The sequence below is a fragment of the Saccoglossus kowalevskii genome, chromosome 11 (genome assembly GCF_978046115.1).
Source record: "Saccoglossus kowalevskii chromosome 11, keSacKowa6.1, whole genome shotgun sequence".
NCBI classification, from domain to species: domain Eukaryota; kingdom Metazoa; phylum Hemichordata; class Enteropneusta; family Harrimaniidae; genus Saccoglossus; species Saccoglossus kowalevskii.
In genome coordinates, this window is record NC_140651.1 from 3,498,315 (window position 1) to 3,515,877 (window position 17,563).

The 17,563-nt window shown below is 38.2% G+C and overlaps 1 protein-coding gene across 1 annotated transcript in view; it reads right to left on the reverse strand.

Annotated features, from left to right (window-relative positions):
• The window catches only part of LOC102800605 (proteasomal ATPase-associated factor 1-like), a 102,546-nt gene that overhangs the window by 75,279 nt on the left and 9,704 nt on the right, over positions 1-17,563 (reverse strand). The window contains exon 9 of the mRNA XM_085505629.1: positions 15,312-15,427. Coding sequence (XP_085361755.1) covers positions 15,312-15,427 — 116 coding nt within the window. The remainder of the gene's footprint in view (positions 1-15,311; positions 15,428-17,563) is intronic.

Genomic DNA, 17,563 nt, shown 5'->3' on the forward strand with positions numbered 1-17,563 from the left:
TGATGCTCTATTTTTGATGATTTCTTCGGCCATTTTGAATCAGATTGTCAAACCAATAAATTTGTATAACTATGACATAATGTATAATGAAAATATGAAATTTAAAAATAATCAGTCAAAGAATGTCAGAGATATGGCACTAGAACCGCGTTCATTAAAACAAAATGGCCACCAGTCGGCCATTTTGTGCATTAAGGTCTTATAATGTCCAATGTATATACCATGTTTGAACAAAATCCATCAGAAAACAGCCAAAATCCGGTTTCAGAATGCCAGAAATGCTAGACTTTAATGATTTTTCAACACAAAATTGGCCGCCATACGGCCATCTTGAATTAGGTTGTGAAAAAAATTGTAGTGCATACGTATAATATCATGTGTGATGTACAATTGACTGTAATCAGTCCAGGCATGTCCAAGATTTAATTTTGGACGTATGCACTCACACAGATCAGAGATCAATCCATGAGTCCCTGTTTTCGGACTGTGTCCAAGCGGGGACTAATAATGCCAAACCCTTTTTTCTTTAAAATATTCAGTTTATGGTCAATGTATCACATAATATAAACTGCAGACAGAGCTGTAATGACATACATATATATGAATGGTTTCCACTATTTATATGCAACAGACCACTCCCAACACACACATTTCGGTAAAGATATATGTGGGAAGCATTGTAATATTTGGTATACATGCGCAGTTTTGTTCTATAATTAACGAGTTTCTATTTTACAGTGCTTTCATTTTCTGTTATGTGGGCATATCAATGATTTATAGACAGCGATTTTTTGATTTATTGGGAGAGCAACAATACAGATTATCATCGTAACGTCAGAACACTGTTAATCGTAAAAAAAATCGTAAAAATTAAAACAAATATGTATCAATATGGCATGGCAAATAAATGAGATTACAAATAGACTTGTCTGTGCCACACTGGCAACCATGGCAACCATGACATACATCTACCAATCACATGACAACTTATTCAATCGGAACATAAAATCATATGCTACATGATTTTAAGAGATATTAGTTTAACCATTACTTTTCATGACAAAAAATACAGACTCAATGCACCATGAATATCTGGGAATGAACACCCCAACAGACTCAATGGCACCAGGAATGTCTGGGAATGAACACCCCATACAGACTCAATAGCACCACAAATACCAAGCAATGAATCCACCAACCCAACAGACTCGATGGCACCATGAACACCTGATGGGAGTTCAAATTCTACCTGGGGATGAACACCCCTACAGACTCAATGGCACCATGATAATCTGGGAATGAACATACCTACAGACTCAGTGGCACCGTGAATATCTGAGAATGAACACCCCTACAGACTCAATGCACCATTAATAACTGGGGATGAACACCCCTACAGACTCAATGGCACCATAAATATCTGAGAATGAACACCCCTACAGACTCAATGCACCATAAATATCTGAGAATGAACACCCCTACAGACTCAATGCACCATGAATATCTGGGAATGAACACCCCTACAGACTCAATGCACCATAAATATCTGAGAATGAACACCCCTACAGACTCAATGGCACCATAAATATCTGAGAATGAACACCCCTACAGACTCAATGCACCATTAATATCTGAGAATGAACACCCCTACAGACTCAATGCACCATAAATATCTGAGAATGAACACCCCTACAGACTCAATGGCACCATGAATATCTGGAAATGAACACCCCTACAGACTCAATGCACCATGAATATCTGAGAATGAACACCCCTACAGACTCAATGCACCATAAATATCTGGAAATGAACACCCCTACAGACTCAATGGCACCATAAATATCTGAGAATGAACACCCCTACAGACTCAATGCACCATGAATATCTGGGAATGAACACCCATAAAGACTCAATGCACCATAAATATCTGGAAATGAACACCCATACAGACTCAATGCACCATGAATATCTGGGAATGAACACCCCTACAGACTCAATGCACCATAAATATCTGAGAATGAACACCCCTACAGACTCAATGCACCATAAATATCTGAGAATGAACACCCCTACAGACTCAATGCACCATAAATATCTGGAAATGAACACCCCTACAGACTCAATGGCACCATAAATATCTGAGAATGAACACCCCTACAGACTCAATGCACCATGAATATCTGGGAATGAACACCCCTACAGACTCAATGCACCATAAATATCTGAGAATGAACACCCCTACAGACTCAATGGCACCATGAATATCTGAGAATGAACACCCCTACAGACTCAATGCACCATGAATATCTGAGAATGAACACCCCTACAGACTCAATGGCACCATGAATATCTGGGAGTGAATACCCCTACAGACTCAATGCACCATGAATATCTGGGAATGAACACCCCAACAGACTCAATGGCACCATGAATATCTGGGAATGAACACCCCAACAGACTCAATGGCACCATGAATATCTGGAAATGAACACCCCTACAGACTCAATGCACCATAAATATCTGAGAATGAACACCCCTACAGACTCAATGCACCATAAATATCTGGGAATGAACACCCCTACAGACTCAATGGCACCATAAATATCTGGGAATGAACACCCCTACAGACTCAATGCACCATAAATATCTGAGAATGAACACCCCTACAGACTCAATGGCACCATGAATATCTGGGAATGAATACCCCTACAGACTCAATGCACCATGAATATCTGGGAATGAACACCCCAACAGACTCAATGGCACCATGAATATCTGGAAATGAACACCCCTACAGACTCAATGTACCATGAATATCTGGGAATGAACACCCCAACAGACTCAATGGCACCATGAATATCTGGAAATGAACACCCCAACAGACTCAATGGCACCATGAATATCTGGGAATGAACACCCCAACAGACTCAATGGCACCATGAATATCTGGAAATGAACACCCCAACAGACTCAATGGCACCATGAATATCTGGGAATGAATACCCCCTACAGACTCAATGCACCATGAATATCTGGGAATGAATACCCCTACAGACTCAATGCACCATGAATATCTGGGAATGAACACCCCAACAGACTCAATGGCACCATGAATATCTGGAAATGAACACCCCTACAGACTCAATGCACCATGAATATCTGGGAATGAACACCCCAACAGACTCAATGGCACCATGAATATCTGGAAATGAACACCCCTACAGACTCAATGGCACCATGAATATCTGGAAATGAACACCCCTACAGACTCAATGGCACCATAAATATCTGAGAATGAACACCCCTACAGACTCAATGGCACCATGAATATCTGAGAATGAACACCCCTACAGACTCAATGCACCATGAATATCTGGGAATGAACACCCCTACAGACTCAATGCACCATACATATCTGAGAATGAACACCCCTACAGACTCGATGCACCATAAATATCTGAGAATGAACACCCCTACAGACTCAATGGCACCATGAATATCTGAGAATGAACACCCCTACAGACTCAATGCACCATGAATATCCGAGAATGAACACCCATAAAGACTCAATGCACCATGAATATCCGGGAATGAACACCCCTACAGACTCAATGGCACCATGAATATCTGAGAATGAACACCCCTACAGACTCAATGGCACCATGAATATCTAAGAATGAACACCCCTACAGACTCAATGCACCATACATATCTGAGAATGAACACCCCTACAGACTCGATGCACCATAAATATCTGAGAATGAACACCCCTACAGACTCAATGGCACCATGAATATCTGAGAATGAACACCCCTACAGACTCAATGCACCATGAATATCTGAGAATGAACACCCATAAAGACTCAATGCACCATGAATATCCGGGAATGAACACCCCTACAGACTCAATGCACCATTAATATCTGAGAATGAACACCCCTACAGACTCAATGCACCATGAATATCTGAGAATGAACACCCATAAAGACTCAATGCACCATGAATATCCGGGAATGAACACCCCTACAGACTCAATGGCACCATGAATATCTGGGAATGAATACCCCTACAGACTCAATGCACCATAAATATCTGAGAATGAACACCCATAAAGACTTAATGCACCATAAATATCTGAGAATGAACACCCCTACAGACTCAATGCACCATGAATATCTGGGAATGAACACCCCTACAGACTCAATGGCACCATAAATATCTGAGAATGAACACCCATACAGACTCAATGGCACCATGAATATCCGAGAATGAACACCCCTACAGACTCAATGGCACCATAAATATCTGGGAATGAACACCCCTACAGACTCAATGGCACCATAAATATCTGGAAATGAACACCCCTACAGACTCAATGCACCATGAATATCTGGGAATGAACACCCCTACAGACTCAATGGCACCATAAATATCTGGAAATGAACACCCCTACAGACTCAATGCACCATGAATATCTGGGAATGAACACCCCTACAGACTCAATGGCACCATAAATATCTGAGAATGAACACCCATATAGACTCAATGGCACCATGAATATCTGGGAATGAATACCCCTACAGACTCAATGCACCATGAATATCTGGGAATGAACACCCCAACAGACTCAATGGCACCATGAATATCTGGAAATGAACACCCCTACAGACTCAATGTACCATGAATATCTGGGAATGAACACCCCAACAGACTCAATGGCACCATGAATATCTGGAAATGAACACCCCAACAGACTCAATGGCACCATGAATATCTGGGAATGAACACCCCAACAGACTCAATGGCACCATGAATATCTGGAAATGAACACCCCAACAGACTCAATGGCACCATGAATATCTGGGAATGAATACCCCCTACAGACTCAATGCACCATGAATATCTGGGAATGAATACCCCTACAGACTCAATGCACCATGAATATCTGGGAATGAACACCCCAACAGACTCAATGGCACCATGAATATCTGGAAATGAACACCCCTACAGACTCAATGCACCATGAATATCTGGGAATGAACACCCCAACAGACTCAATGGCACCATGAATATCTGGAAATGAACACCCCTACAGACTCAATGGCACCATGAATATCTGGAAATGAACACCCCTACAGACTCAATGGCACCATAAATATCTGAGAATGAACACCCCTACAGACTCAATGGCACCATGAATATCTGAGAATGAACACCCCTACAGACTCAATGCACCATGAATATCTGGGAATGAACACCCCTACAGACTCAATGCACCATACATATCTGAGAATGAACACCCCTACAGACTCGATGCACCATAAATATCTGAGAATGAACACCCCTACAGACTCAATGGCACCATAAATATCTGAGAATGAACACCCCTACAGACTCAATGCACCATGAATATCTGAGAATGAACACCCATAAAGACTCAATGCACCATGAATATCCGGGAATGAACACCCCTACAGACTCAATGGCACCATGAATATCTGAGAATGAACACCCCTACAGACTCAATGGCACCATGAATATCTGAGAATGAACACCCCTACAGACTCAATGCACCATGAATATCTGAGAATGAACACCCATAAAGACTCAATGCACCATGAATATCCGGGAATGAACACCCCTACAGACTCAATGCACCATTAATATCTGAGAATGAACACCCCTACAGACTCAATGCACCATGAATATCTGAGAATGAACACCCATAAAGACTCAATGCACCATGAATATCCGGGAATGAACACCCCTACAGACTCAATGGCACCATGAATATCTGGGAATGAATACCCCTACAGACTCAATGCACCATAAATATCTGAGAATGAACACCCATAAAGACTTAATGCACCATAAATATCTGAGAATGAACACCCCTACAGACTCAATGCACCATGAATATCTGGGAATGAACACCCCTACAGACTCAATGGCACCATAAATATCTGAGAATGAACACCCATACAGACTCAATGGCACCATGAATATCCGAGAATGAACACCCCTACAGACTCAATGGCACCATAAATATCTGGGAATGAACACCCCTACAGACTCAATGGCACCATAAATATCTGGAAATGAACACCCCTACAGACTCAATGCACCATGAATATCTGGGAATGAATACCCCTACAGACTCAATGCACCATAAATATCTGAGAATGAACACCCATAAAGACTTAATGCACCATAAATATCTGAGAATGAACACCCCTACAGACTCAATGCACCATGAATATCTGGGAATGAACACCCCTACAGACTCAATGGCACCATAAATATCTGAGAATGAACACCCATACAGACTCAATGGCACCATGAATATCCGAGAATGAACACCCCTACAGACTCAATGGCACCATAAATATCTGGGAATGAACACCCCTACAGACTCAATGGCACCATAAATATCTGGAAATGAACACCCCTACAGACTCAATGCACCATGAATATCTGGGAATGAACACCCCTACAGACTCAATGGCACCATAAATATCTGGAAATGAACACCCCTACAGACTCAATGCACCATGAATATCTGGGAATGAACACCCCTACAGACTCAATGGCACCATAAATATCTGAGAATGAACACCCATATAGACTCAATGGCACCATGAATATCTGGGAATGAATACCCCTACAGACTCAATGCACCATGAATATCTGGGAATGAACACCCCAACAGACTCAATGGCACCATGAATATCTGGAAATGAACACCCCTACAGACTCAATGTACCATGAATATCTGGGAATGAACACCCCAACAGACTCAATGGCACCATGAATATCTGGAAATGAACACCCCAACAGACTCAATGGCACCATGAATATCTGGGAATGAACACCCCAACAGACTCAATGGCACCATGAATATCTGGAAATGAACACCCCAACAGACTCAATGGCACCATGAATATCTGGGAATGAATACCCCCTACAGACTCAATGCACCATGAATATCTGGGAATGAATACCCCTACAGACTCAATGCACCATGAATATCTGGGAATGAACACCCCAACAGACTCAATGGCACCATGAATATCTGGAAATGAACACCCCTACAGACTCAATGCACCATGAATATCTGGGAATGAACACCCCAACAGACTCAATGGCACCATGAATATCTGGAAATGAACACCCCTACAGACTCAATGGCACCATGAATATCTGGAAATGAACACCCCTACAGACTCAATGGCACCATAAATATCTGAGAATGAACACCCCTACAGACTCAATGGCACCATGAATATCTGAGAATGAACACCCCTACAGACTCAATGCACCATGAATATCTGGGAATGAACACCCCAACAGACTCAATGCACCATACATATCTGAGAATGAACACCCCTACAGACTCGATGCACCATAAATATCTGAGAATGAACACCCCTACAGACTCAATGGCACCATGAATATCTGAGAATGAACACCCCTACAGACTCAATGCACCATGAATATCTGAGAATGAACACCCATAAAGACTCAATGCACCATGAATATCCGGGAATGAACACCCCTACAGACTCAATGGCACCATGAATATCTGAGAATGAACACCCCTACAGACTCAATGGCACCATGAATATCTGAGAATGAACACCCCTACAGACTCAATGCACCATACATATCTGAGAATGAACACCCCTACAGACTCGATGCACCATAAATATCTGAGAATGAACACCCCTACAGACTCAATGCACCATGAATATCTGAGAATGAACACCCATAAAGACTCAATGCACCATGAATATCCGGGAATGAACACCCCTACAGACTCAATGGCACCATGAATATCTGAGAATGAACACCCCTACAGACTCAATGGCACCATGAATATCTGAGAATGAACACCCCTACAGACTCAATGCACCATGAATATCTGAGAATGAACACCCATAAAGACTCAATGCACCATGAATATCCGGGAATGAACACCCCTACAGACTCAATGCACCATTAATATCTGAGAATGAACACCCCTACAGACTCAATGCACCATGAATATCTGAGAATGAACACCCATAAAGACTCAATGCACCATGAATATCCGGGAATGAACACCCCTACAGACTCAATGGCACCATGAATATCTGGGAATGAATACCCCTACAGACTCAATGCACCATAAATATCTGAGAATGAACACCCATAAAGACTTAATGCACCATAAATATCTGAGAATGAACACCCCTACAGACTCAATGCACCATGAATATCTGGGAATGAACACCCCTACAGACTCAATGGCACCATAAATATCTGAGAATGAACACCCATACAGACTCAATGGCACCATGAATATCCGAGAATGAACACCCCTACAGACTCAATGGCACCATAAATATCTGGGAATGAACACCCCTACAGACTCAATGGCACCATAAATATCTGGAAATGAACACCCCTACAGACTCAATGCACCATGAATATCTGGGAATGAACACCCCTACAGACTCAATGGCACCATAAATATCTGGAAATGAACACCCCTACAGACTCAATGCACCATGAATATCTGGGAATGAACACCCCTACAGACTCAATGGCACCATAAATATCTGAGAATGAACACCCATATAGACTCAATGCACCATGAATATCTGGGAATGAACACCCCTACAGACTCAATGCACCATGAATATCTGGGAATGAACACCCCTACAGACTCAATGCACCATGAATATCTGAGAATGAACACCCCTACAGACTCAATGGCACCATAAATATCTGGGAATGAACACCCCTACAGACTCAATGGCACCATAAATATCTGAGAATGAACACCCCTACAGACTCAATGCACCATGAATATCTGGGAATGAACATCCATACAGACTCAATGGCACCATGAATATCTGGGAATGAACACCCCTACAGACTCAATGGCACCATGAATACCTGAGAATGAACACCCCTACAGACTCAATGGCACCATAAATATCTGAGAATGAACACCCCTACAGACTCAATGCACCATGAATATCTGGGAATGAACACCCCTACAGACTCAATGGCACCATAAATATCTGGGAATGAACACCCCTACAGACTCAATGGCACCATAAATATCTGAGAATGAACACCCCTACAGACTCAATGCACCATGAATATCTGGGAATGAACATCCATACAGACTCAATGGCACCATGAATATCTGGGAATGAACACCCATACAGACTCAATGCACCATGAATATCTGGGAATGAACACCCCATACAGACTCAATGGCGCCATGAATACCCAAGATGAACCCACCAGCCCAACAGACTCGATGGCACCATGAACACCTGGGAATGTCCCCCCATTCAATATACCATACTCAGTAGCACCCTGAATACCCAGAGATGATATTTCATTGGTGTCAAAGAGTTGTGCGTGTCACATTGTACATGCAGAAAACTGTCATACATTGTCACTGATAGCAAATAAGACTCCATTTTGTAGTCATGTATGTCCATATGTTATACTAGTTACATATGCTACAGAAGAAGGGCCATGCTTGCCTAAACTGTCTTTTTGAAACGTCTCAATTACTAATTATTGTTTGCTACATACTAGTAGCCATTTAAGAGTGGCAATGTGAAAATATGGGAATTATTTACTAGTACAGTGTATGTGTAGATCATTGTTGAATGACCACAACATGTAAGAAAAGCTTCTTCTCAGCTGAGATAGCGCTGCTGTTAACAATGTACATTTCAATTAGAGAATTGAAGATATCATTAGAAGATGAACAAATCTGAGGGAGGTCCACATGTAGTACCTATATATGTAATATCAAAGCAATTGGACTTGAGGTTTTTAACAAGAAGTCGAAAATATCACTTTACCAAAAATGACAAAAATATTCATCAAAATTTAGAGAATTGAAGATATCATCGTGAAATGAACAAATCTGAGTGAGGTCCACATGTAGTACCTATATGTATAATATCAATTTGAAAGCAATCAGACTTGTCGTTTTTAACAAGAAGTCAAAAATATAACTATTTACAAATAATTACAAAAATATTCATCTAAATTAGAAAATCAAGGTGCCTGTGGTACCTATATGTACAATACCAAAGCAGTTGGACTTTGCGGTTTCAACAAGAAGCCCAAAATATTACTTTTTACTAAAAATGACAAAAATATTCATCAAAATTAGAGAATTGAGGATATCACAATCACTCATATAAAAAGCTCCACTCAACAAAGTCGACAGTGAAGCTGAATATAAACGTTAAATATCAGTTATGTTTATAATATATGTATGCCTTTTGTCCTTGCTACACTGAAAGAACAGACAGAATAGCTCAACAGATGTGGAGGAAATGGGAGGCTTAGATCAGGTTTGATAATGACCAGCACCAAACAAAGAAATAACAACTAATGGAGACACCCTTCTCATATTACATGCACAGTATATAATGCATACAATTTAAAATGATATTTATCTGTTTTCCTATATCATCACTGAATTTAATGACTTTTTTATGTGTTTAAGGTAGCAAGAAGGGAAATTTTCACTTTTTTCTTGATTTTTCAAAAATTTATAAAACGTTCACTTTAGACCTTGATACATCATCCCAGGTTTACAAAAGATCGAAATTGCGAGATAACGTCGCTCAAATCAGTGTTTTAAAACGCTAGCAGAAAAGACTACAACTGGCGTTTCGTGGATATTTGCACATTGTTTATCTTTGAAAGGGTTTAAATGATAACATCTTATCTGTATACTCTGTTGTTGACGATTCTGATATAACGGGTGATAAGCTTCCAGTCGCAAACAATGCATGTTTATCTAACGTTCATTGTCAGCATTATTGTCAGTCCAGACTTAGTCGGAGAAACATGGTCATACAGCACCCATTTCGCCCAACTTTCCGCTTTTACATCGACCGCTTAGCGCTTAATTTCCAACCATGCGGTCTTGTCCTACCGGAAACCGACCGCATTTTAATCGCGTTTTTTTTGGGGGGGGGCTCGCTCGCTCATTGAAAACACTGACCGCTTGTCCAAACACTGATCACTAGCGCAGGAGTGGTCGAAATGGTGGTTTTGATAGTAAAGTGTGAACATACAACTAACTAGTATTAACTATTATTAAATTCTGAACGGCACTTCAAATCTAATAGTTGTATGACACTTGTATCGTGAAAGCAACTGAACTGGGACCTCTTGTTACGTGTTTTGGGTGCTTGTAATATGTTAATGAGACAGATACGTGAAAAAAACATAGGTAACTCATTTTGACAGAGCAGAGAAACGAGGAAATGTTAATGATTAATTCCAAAAATAACGATACCGAATCCCTGTCGGTCCATGTCTGGTAAAATTTGACGTTCAATTTTTAAAATTAAGTCACGATCATTGAATGACTTCGGTCTAAACCGTATACGTAAAATTGTTCCCACAAAAATATTTTCGACTAAAAACGGCCACATGCCCTGAAAAAATCGAACAGAGCTTGACATGTATGAATAATTTATTGGGCTTAAAAATTTAGTTATAGCCATAAATATTTGGTGGCCTGTCGATGAACAATTTCGAAACTCAAGATTCACACGGTTGCGAAAGTAGAACATTCCGGAGGTGGTGAAACGGAAGAGCCAAACTTAACGCATAAAAATAGAACGCGTATTTTGACCTCTGTGTGGCCAACCAATGGCTGGATACGAAAACGTTTGCGGTCGTTGCCAAAGAACCCCGCGTCCATCGCCTGGCGATGCTCTTCACCCCCTCCGGAATGTTCTACTTTCGCAGCCTAATCGCAGGTTTTTCGAAAAACGTTGAAAAAACACAAGCATTAGTAGAAATGTTCATATTTTGGACGGATAATTGACAGAAAATAATGTCTTTATTACAAAAATGCCGTGAGTTTTTGCATTAGTTATTTTTTATCGGCGAAAAACTGCGATATCTGAAAGAGGTCTACATGTAGTACCTATATATGTAATATCAAAGCAATTGGACTTGTGGTTTTTAACAAGAAGTTGAAAATATCACTTTTTACCAAAAATGACAAAAATATTCACCAAAATTAGAGAACTAAAGATATCATTACAAAATGAACAAATCTGAGAGAGATCCACATGTAGTACCTATATATGTAGTATCAAAGTAATTGGACTTGAGGTTTTTAACGAGAAGTCGAAAATATCACTTTTTACCAAAGATGACAAAAATATTCACCAAAATTAGAGAATTGAAGATATGATCATGAAATGAACAAATCTGAGAGAGGTCTACCCAATGTACATATACACCAAGTATCAAAGCATTCAGGCTTGTAGTTTTCAAGAAGAAGTCGAAAAAGTAAAACATTGACACGGACGACGGACGCCGGACACCGGACGATAGACGACGGACAATCACTCATATGATAAGCTCCGCTCGACAAAGTCGACAGCGGAGCTAAAAAAGGTGATTGGAAAGCGGGAGTGGCAGGGAGGTAGTGCGAAATGAGTACTGTAAATTTGCGCAACTTTCTTTTAAATCGTTTTATTTTCCAAGTCAATATTCTATTTTACTAATACCATGTTTTCTAACGCAATGGCGAAGAAAAGAAAGAAAGCGTTGACAGATGAGGCAAAGAAAAATCTGCCACTCAGTGTCGCACTCTGACACAGCAATTTTTGTTTTTCAAACATCGGCCATTTTGTTTCACCATGAAAACCGTTTTATTAGATCACTTATCAGAGACACTTGAAGGATTAGCTTGTTTGTAAACTGTCAGCGTGTACAGTGGGACAGTAATGTTTGTCAGAGGATTATCCCTTGTTGTTCGTTTGCATAACAATGGAAACCCGAACGTTCCTGGAGTGGGGACTCAAATGCCAGCAGTTTTCTTCATTTTTCACGCTCGAGCTTGAAATTATTCATTATCTGACACTCTTTATGAGCTCTATGATATCAGTGGTTAATATGTTTGGCCATTTTTAGTGAATATTTATAATAATGCAGCAAATCTACAGTGTTTTATTAACCTAGACTGTTTTCGCGTTTTTCTCGAATTGAAGTTTCGATTGAGTACGACTCATTGGGACCGCGGCCAAATCAAGTGCGTTCGAACTAGGACATTCAAACTCGCAGTTATCGTTCAAAAGATAATGATGGTGCGAAATATGTCTGGGTTTTTAAAGAAAATGCTTTGTCACAGAATAATAGTCTGTTAAAGGTGCCAAGTATGAAATAATTTGAGAACAAAAAAACAAACCTGCATAGAAATCGGAATAATAGGTCTTTTGATTATCGGAGACACATTTCAATGAACTTGATTACGGACAATGCATGACGTAAATTTCACCAGGAAATTCCGCAGTGTGCTCTTGCAATTGAGGACTTAGTCATTTTTACAAGATTCGCCATTTTTGATGTCACGTGATAATTATGTAAACAATGACTGTCCAGTTTGTGCGAACTTGTACCTCTATACTTAGTCTTTTGAAATATATAAGCTAAATTACTCTTCTGAACAAGACAACAGACAGAGAATGATTTATTCGAAAACGTCACAAAACCCTTCTCGCTACCTTAAAAAGCCATAATTTAGATAATTAATAATTAAATTTTATTGAAAAGCAAAATAAAGACAATACTAGAAGATACATGCTAAGTTTTAGAATGTTTATGTTTGAGTGAGCATAAAAGATATTTTAAAACATATAGTTTTCCAATCATCAATGTTTAATTTAAGTTATACATTCAAGACAAACATCTGCTCCAAAATGGTTATTTTCTGAAAAGCGCCAGCAGTGGCAGACTAGAGAAATGGTAGAAATTGGCAAGAAATACTTCATCAATCAAAAAGCAGAGACCTTGCCCTCAGACTTAATATTCAGGTCAAGGACTTGTGGCATGGATAGTACTTGCTCCTATTTGATTAATAATAACCCCATTAAGTGCAATGTTTCAGCTGTTTTATAAAAAAAGGCAGAGGTCTTCAATGAAACTGTCTTCATGTATCTTTCATGTTGTAGTATTGTATCAATTAATAAAAATAGTCCTGTATCCCCAAAACACTGTTGAAACTTGTTGTAATAACAACAAATGTCAAAAATCCAATATGAACTTTTGCAATCTTTTGCAGCAACATCTTCAATGCAATTTGTCTGATTTTACCTGGCTAGGTACGTGTGAGACTCACATGTTTGACAGGAAAAAGGAGTTATTTGATAAAATTTAATGCATTTAAAAAAAAACTTTTTTGCTGGTCAACCTCATACAGCAGAAGTCAATGTCATAATGTACTCTATTGAATATGAACTACAAATTACTTTTTGTTTACAAGGACTTTGCAGAAAAAATCTCACGCCCCTACCCTAGCCAACAACTCTTACACCACCAGTGCTAAGCTGTTCTATGACCACTGTTGAATCATCTTTCCACCTCATCTAGTCTCTTCTAAAATATACTGTGAATTAGTAAGCTCTGTCAAAACAGAATAAGTTAGGTTTTCTGAATCATGAACAACATGTATGCGTTGTCTGGACAAGGAACATAACTGACCAAAAAACTAGCAATAGCATTTTCAGTACGGAATCATTCAATTTATTTATTGAAAAAGAGGATCAGATACGAGATGTTCACTTCGAGGCGTTGCGTACGTGTTTAATATCGTGTGATGGAACATTATGTATACATATGCCCCCCCTGGATTGGATAAACTAAATGAAAACGTGACAAGAAAAAGACACTTGTCATATTTCTAGCTGGCCTTGAGTTTTTCACGTCTGCATGGGTTTTATTAGTTTGTATCTTATTGTACGATGCACTGCACAGACTGGTACAGAAGCCAATAAAACACTCAGTTTACTTAGCCAACATTATTGGGGGCAACTTGTACAAATATTCCGGAAAACAGGAAAACATGCAGTGTGGTATCTGCATGTTCTTGGCAGCACAAATTATACACAGGTACTTGAGTACCAGTAAATAGTAATGACCTGTGTTAACAATAGACTAAGGCAGTGTAATAAATCAAGTTAAATCTAGAAAATATCTATTATGACAGAGTTGTACAAATATATTATTTTATTTGAATTAATTCATTGTAGAAATCTGAGAAAAATAAAAATGAATTTACCAACAAATGAGGAGAATTAAAACTCCCTTACTTCAGCACAAGGAAATTTGTCACACACACTTTGTTCATAAAACTTATTTTTGGAAAATAAAATTTATATTACAATATGGAAGAAGTTTCAGGACTTAATTATACCATTTCTTAAAAAATAGATTTCATTTTGACTAATGCATCTTATAAATAAACACAGATTATTAAATACCTTGTATTCCGAATGTCAATGATGTAAATACGACCATCTTGTGTTCCACCAATCACCTGACTTGTTGACAACATACAACAACAGTTAAATGAGTCTGTACCCGGTATTTCAAATATCTAAAGTAACCAGAAAATGAGGATAAAAACAATAATTCTTAAGATAATCAAAAGACAATAAATAGAATAGCACATATGCATGGTATACTATATTTAATTTTTGTAGAATGTATATTAGCAATGCATATACTTAAAAAGTAAATGTCAGAAGTGAGTTTAGTCAAAATTAGTTGTATATTAATGATATAGTAAGTGCCATTCTTCGTTACATGAGTGCACTACGGAATATTTACTATCAGTTTTCTTTATTCTGCACCCAATACATCTCCTAGTGTTATATATTTCTTATAAAATACATAAACTTGAGATGCTATGAAACTCTATTATTGTATAAGAAATGCACTGTAAAACATAATAAATAAATGTAATTGGAAAATTATTAATATTATTCTTGTTCACATTTATGAATAAATATTTACATTAATTTTGAACTATTTCTGCACGAAAGCCTATGAAGCTTAAAAATATGAGATTTCAGATTGGCCTTTCCAAATTTTACCTGAGTGACAACACAAAATAACACCCTTGAATGACAGAACTTTCTCATGAAATGCAATAAATACCAGGATCACAGCAAATAGCTGCCTCTCACATCCACAATATCATTAACAAATCATCAAATTCAGAATTCAAGAAATAACTTTCCAGTAAAAAGCTGCAAGTTTGCTTCAATGTTTCAAAATTCATCAAAATTTGTTTGGAAATCAAACAAGGTCAATAGTCTTAGTTTGTTTTCACCAAGTCTATTACACATATTCCATTAATTTTTTGTCTGTGCTTGTTTTGACATGTTTAGTTTATTGATGTTTTGTTTTTGTAGACTTATAAAATTTCACCTGACAGAAGGAAAACTATGATTTTTGCTCAAATTTTCTATGCCCTGCAAATGAAATTTCTTGACAATCTACAACCACTCCACAGAAGCATATATTTAGAATTAAGTTCAGCAAGTTTTATATTTTTTCCACAAAAATTGGAAAATAAATGTAATACATTGATTTGGTTATTATATTCAGATACTGTTATTCAGAGTGACACCTAACTATCATTCAATTTTTTAATAAAAAAACTTTTTAAAAAGTCAGCAGCTGATTGGTGACTTTCCCAGCCTTCTGCAACAATTGTATAATTCACAATATATTTGTATCCAGAAGTTGTTTGCAAACACAGTTGCTAAATCATTGCCAAATCAGCAGATTATTCAAGTATGGTCTTCTTAATAAATCCAATCTCATTGTGAAACACTGCCCATAGGATTGTGTGTGATGAACCTCTGCATTATAGACCATTTTCTTCTAAATTGTAAATGACATCTGTTGCAATTGTGTCCAAGCAAATTTAGAACATGAAATATTTCATACTTCTTAGGTTAGATGCATTGAACATTTTTTGAAAAGCAGGCCTCCAAACATATCATTGCATATTAAGATTTTAGGTTGTCTCTGAACAATGAGTTCTGAAAAACATGACTTACTAACCCCTCACACTTACTTTCCTGTTTTGTAAGCATTCCACTCCTGGGTTTCATAACGTGACTGCACATAATGAATAATTACTAGCAATGAATGCGTCATAAAATAGATCACTTGAACCAAAAACAGAACATCATAAACAATAAAAATGCAAAGACTGGGCCAGTCTAAATATTTTAACTAAAATTAGCAGATAATAAAAATTACAAGCCATGCATGGCACAGTCCCCGTTAGTTATCAAATTTAAGATATATAGTTTTGTTTATAGTAATATAGCTGGAATATAACCATGTCAGAAATATGATTTTTTTAACATTAAAATGATTGACATTTGTATCTGACAAGTACTTGTCCATATTGAGAGAAATTGCTCTGGAACAGCATTCAAAATCAGCCATTTTGAATACATGTATATATATATAACTGTAAACATGATGTATAGCGAATATTTAAAATTTGAACATAATCAGTGAAAGCAAGTCAGAGATATGGCACGAGAACCACATTTATTAATACAGTCGGCCATTTTGAATCTTATCTGAAAACCAAATTATTTGCATCAAGGTCCCATAATGTCTAATGTATATATATAAGTTTCAACAAAATCCATCTGTAAACAGCCGAGAAATTGTTGATTTTTAGGATTTTTTAGAACAAAAATGG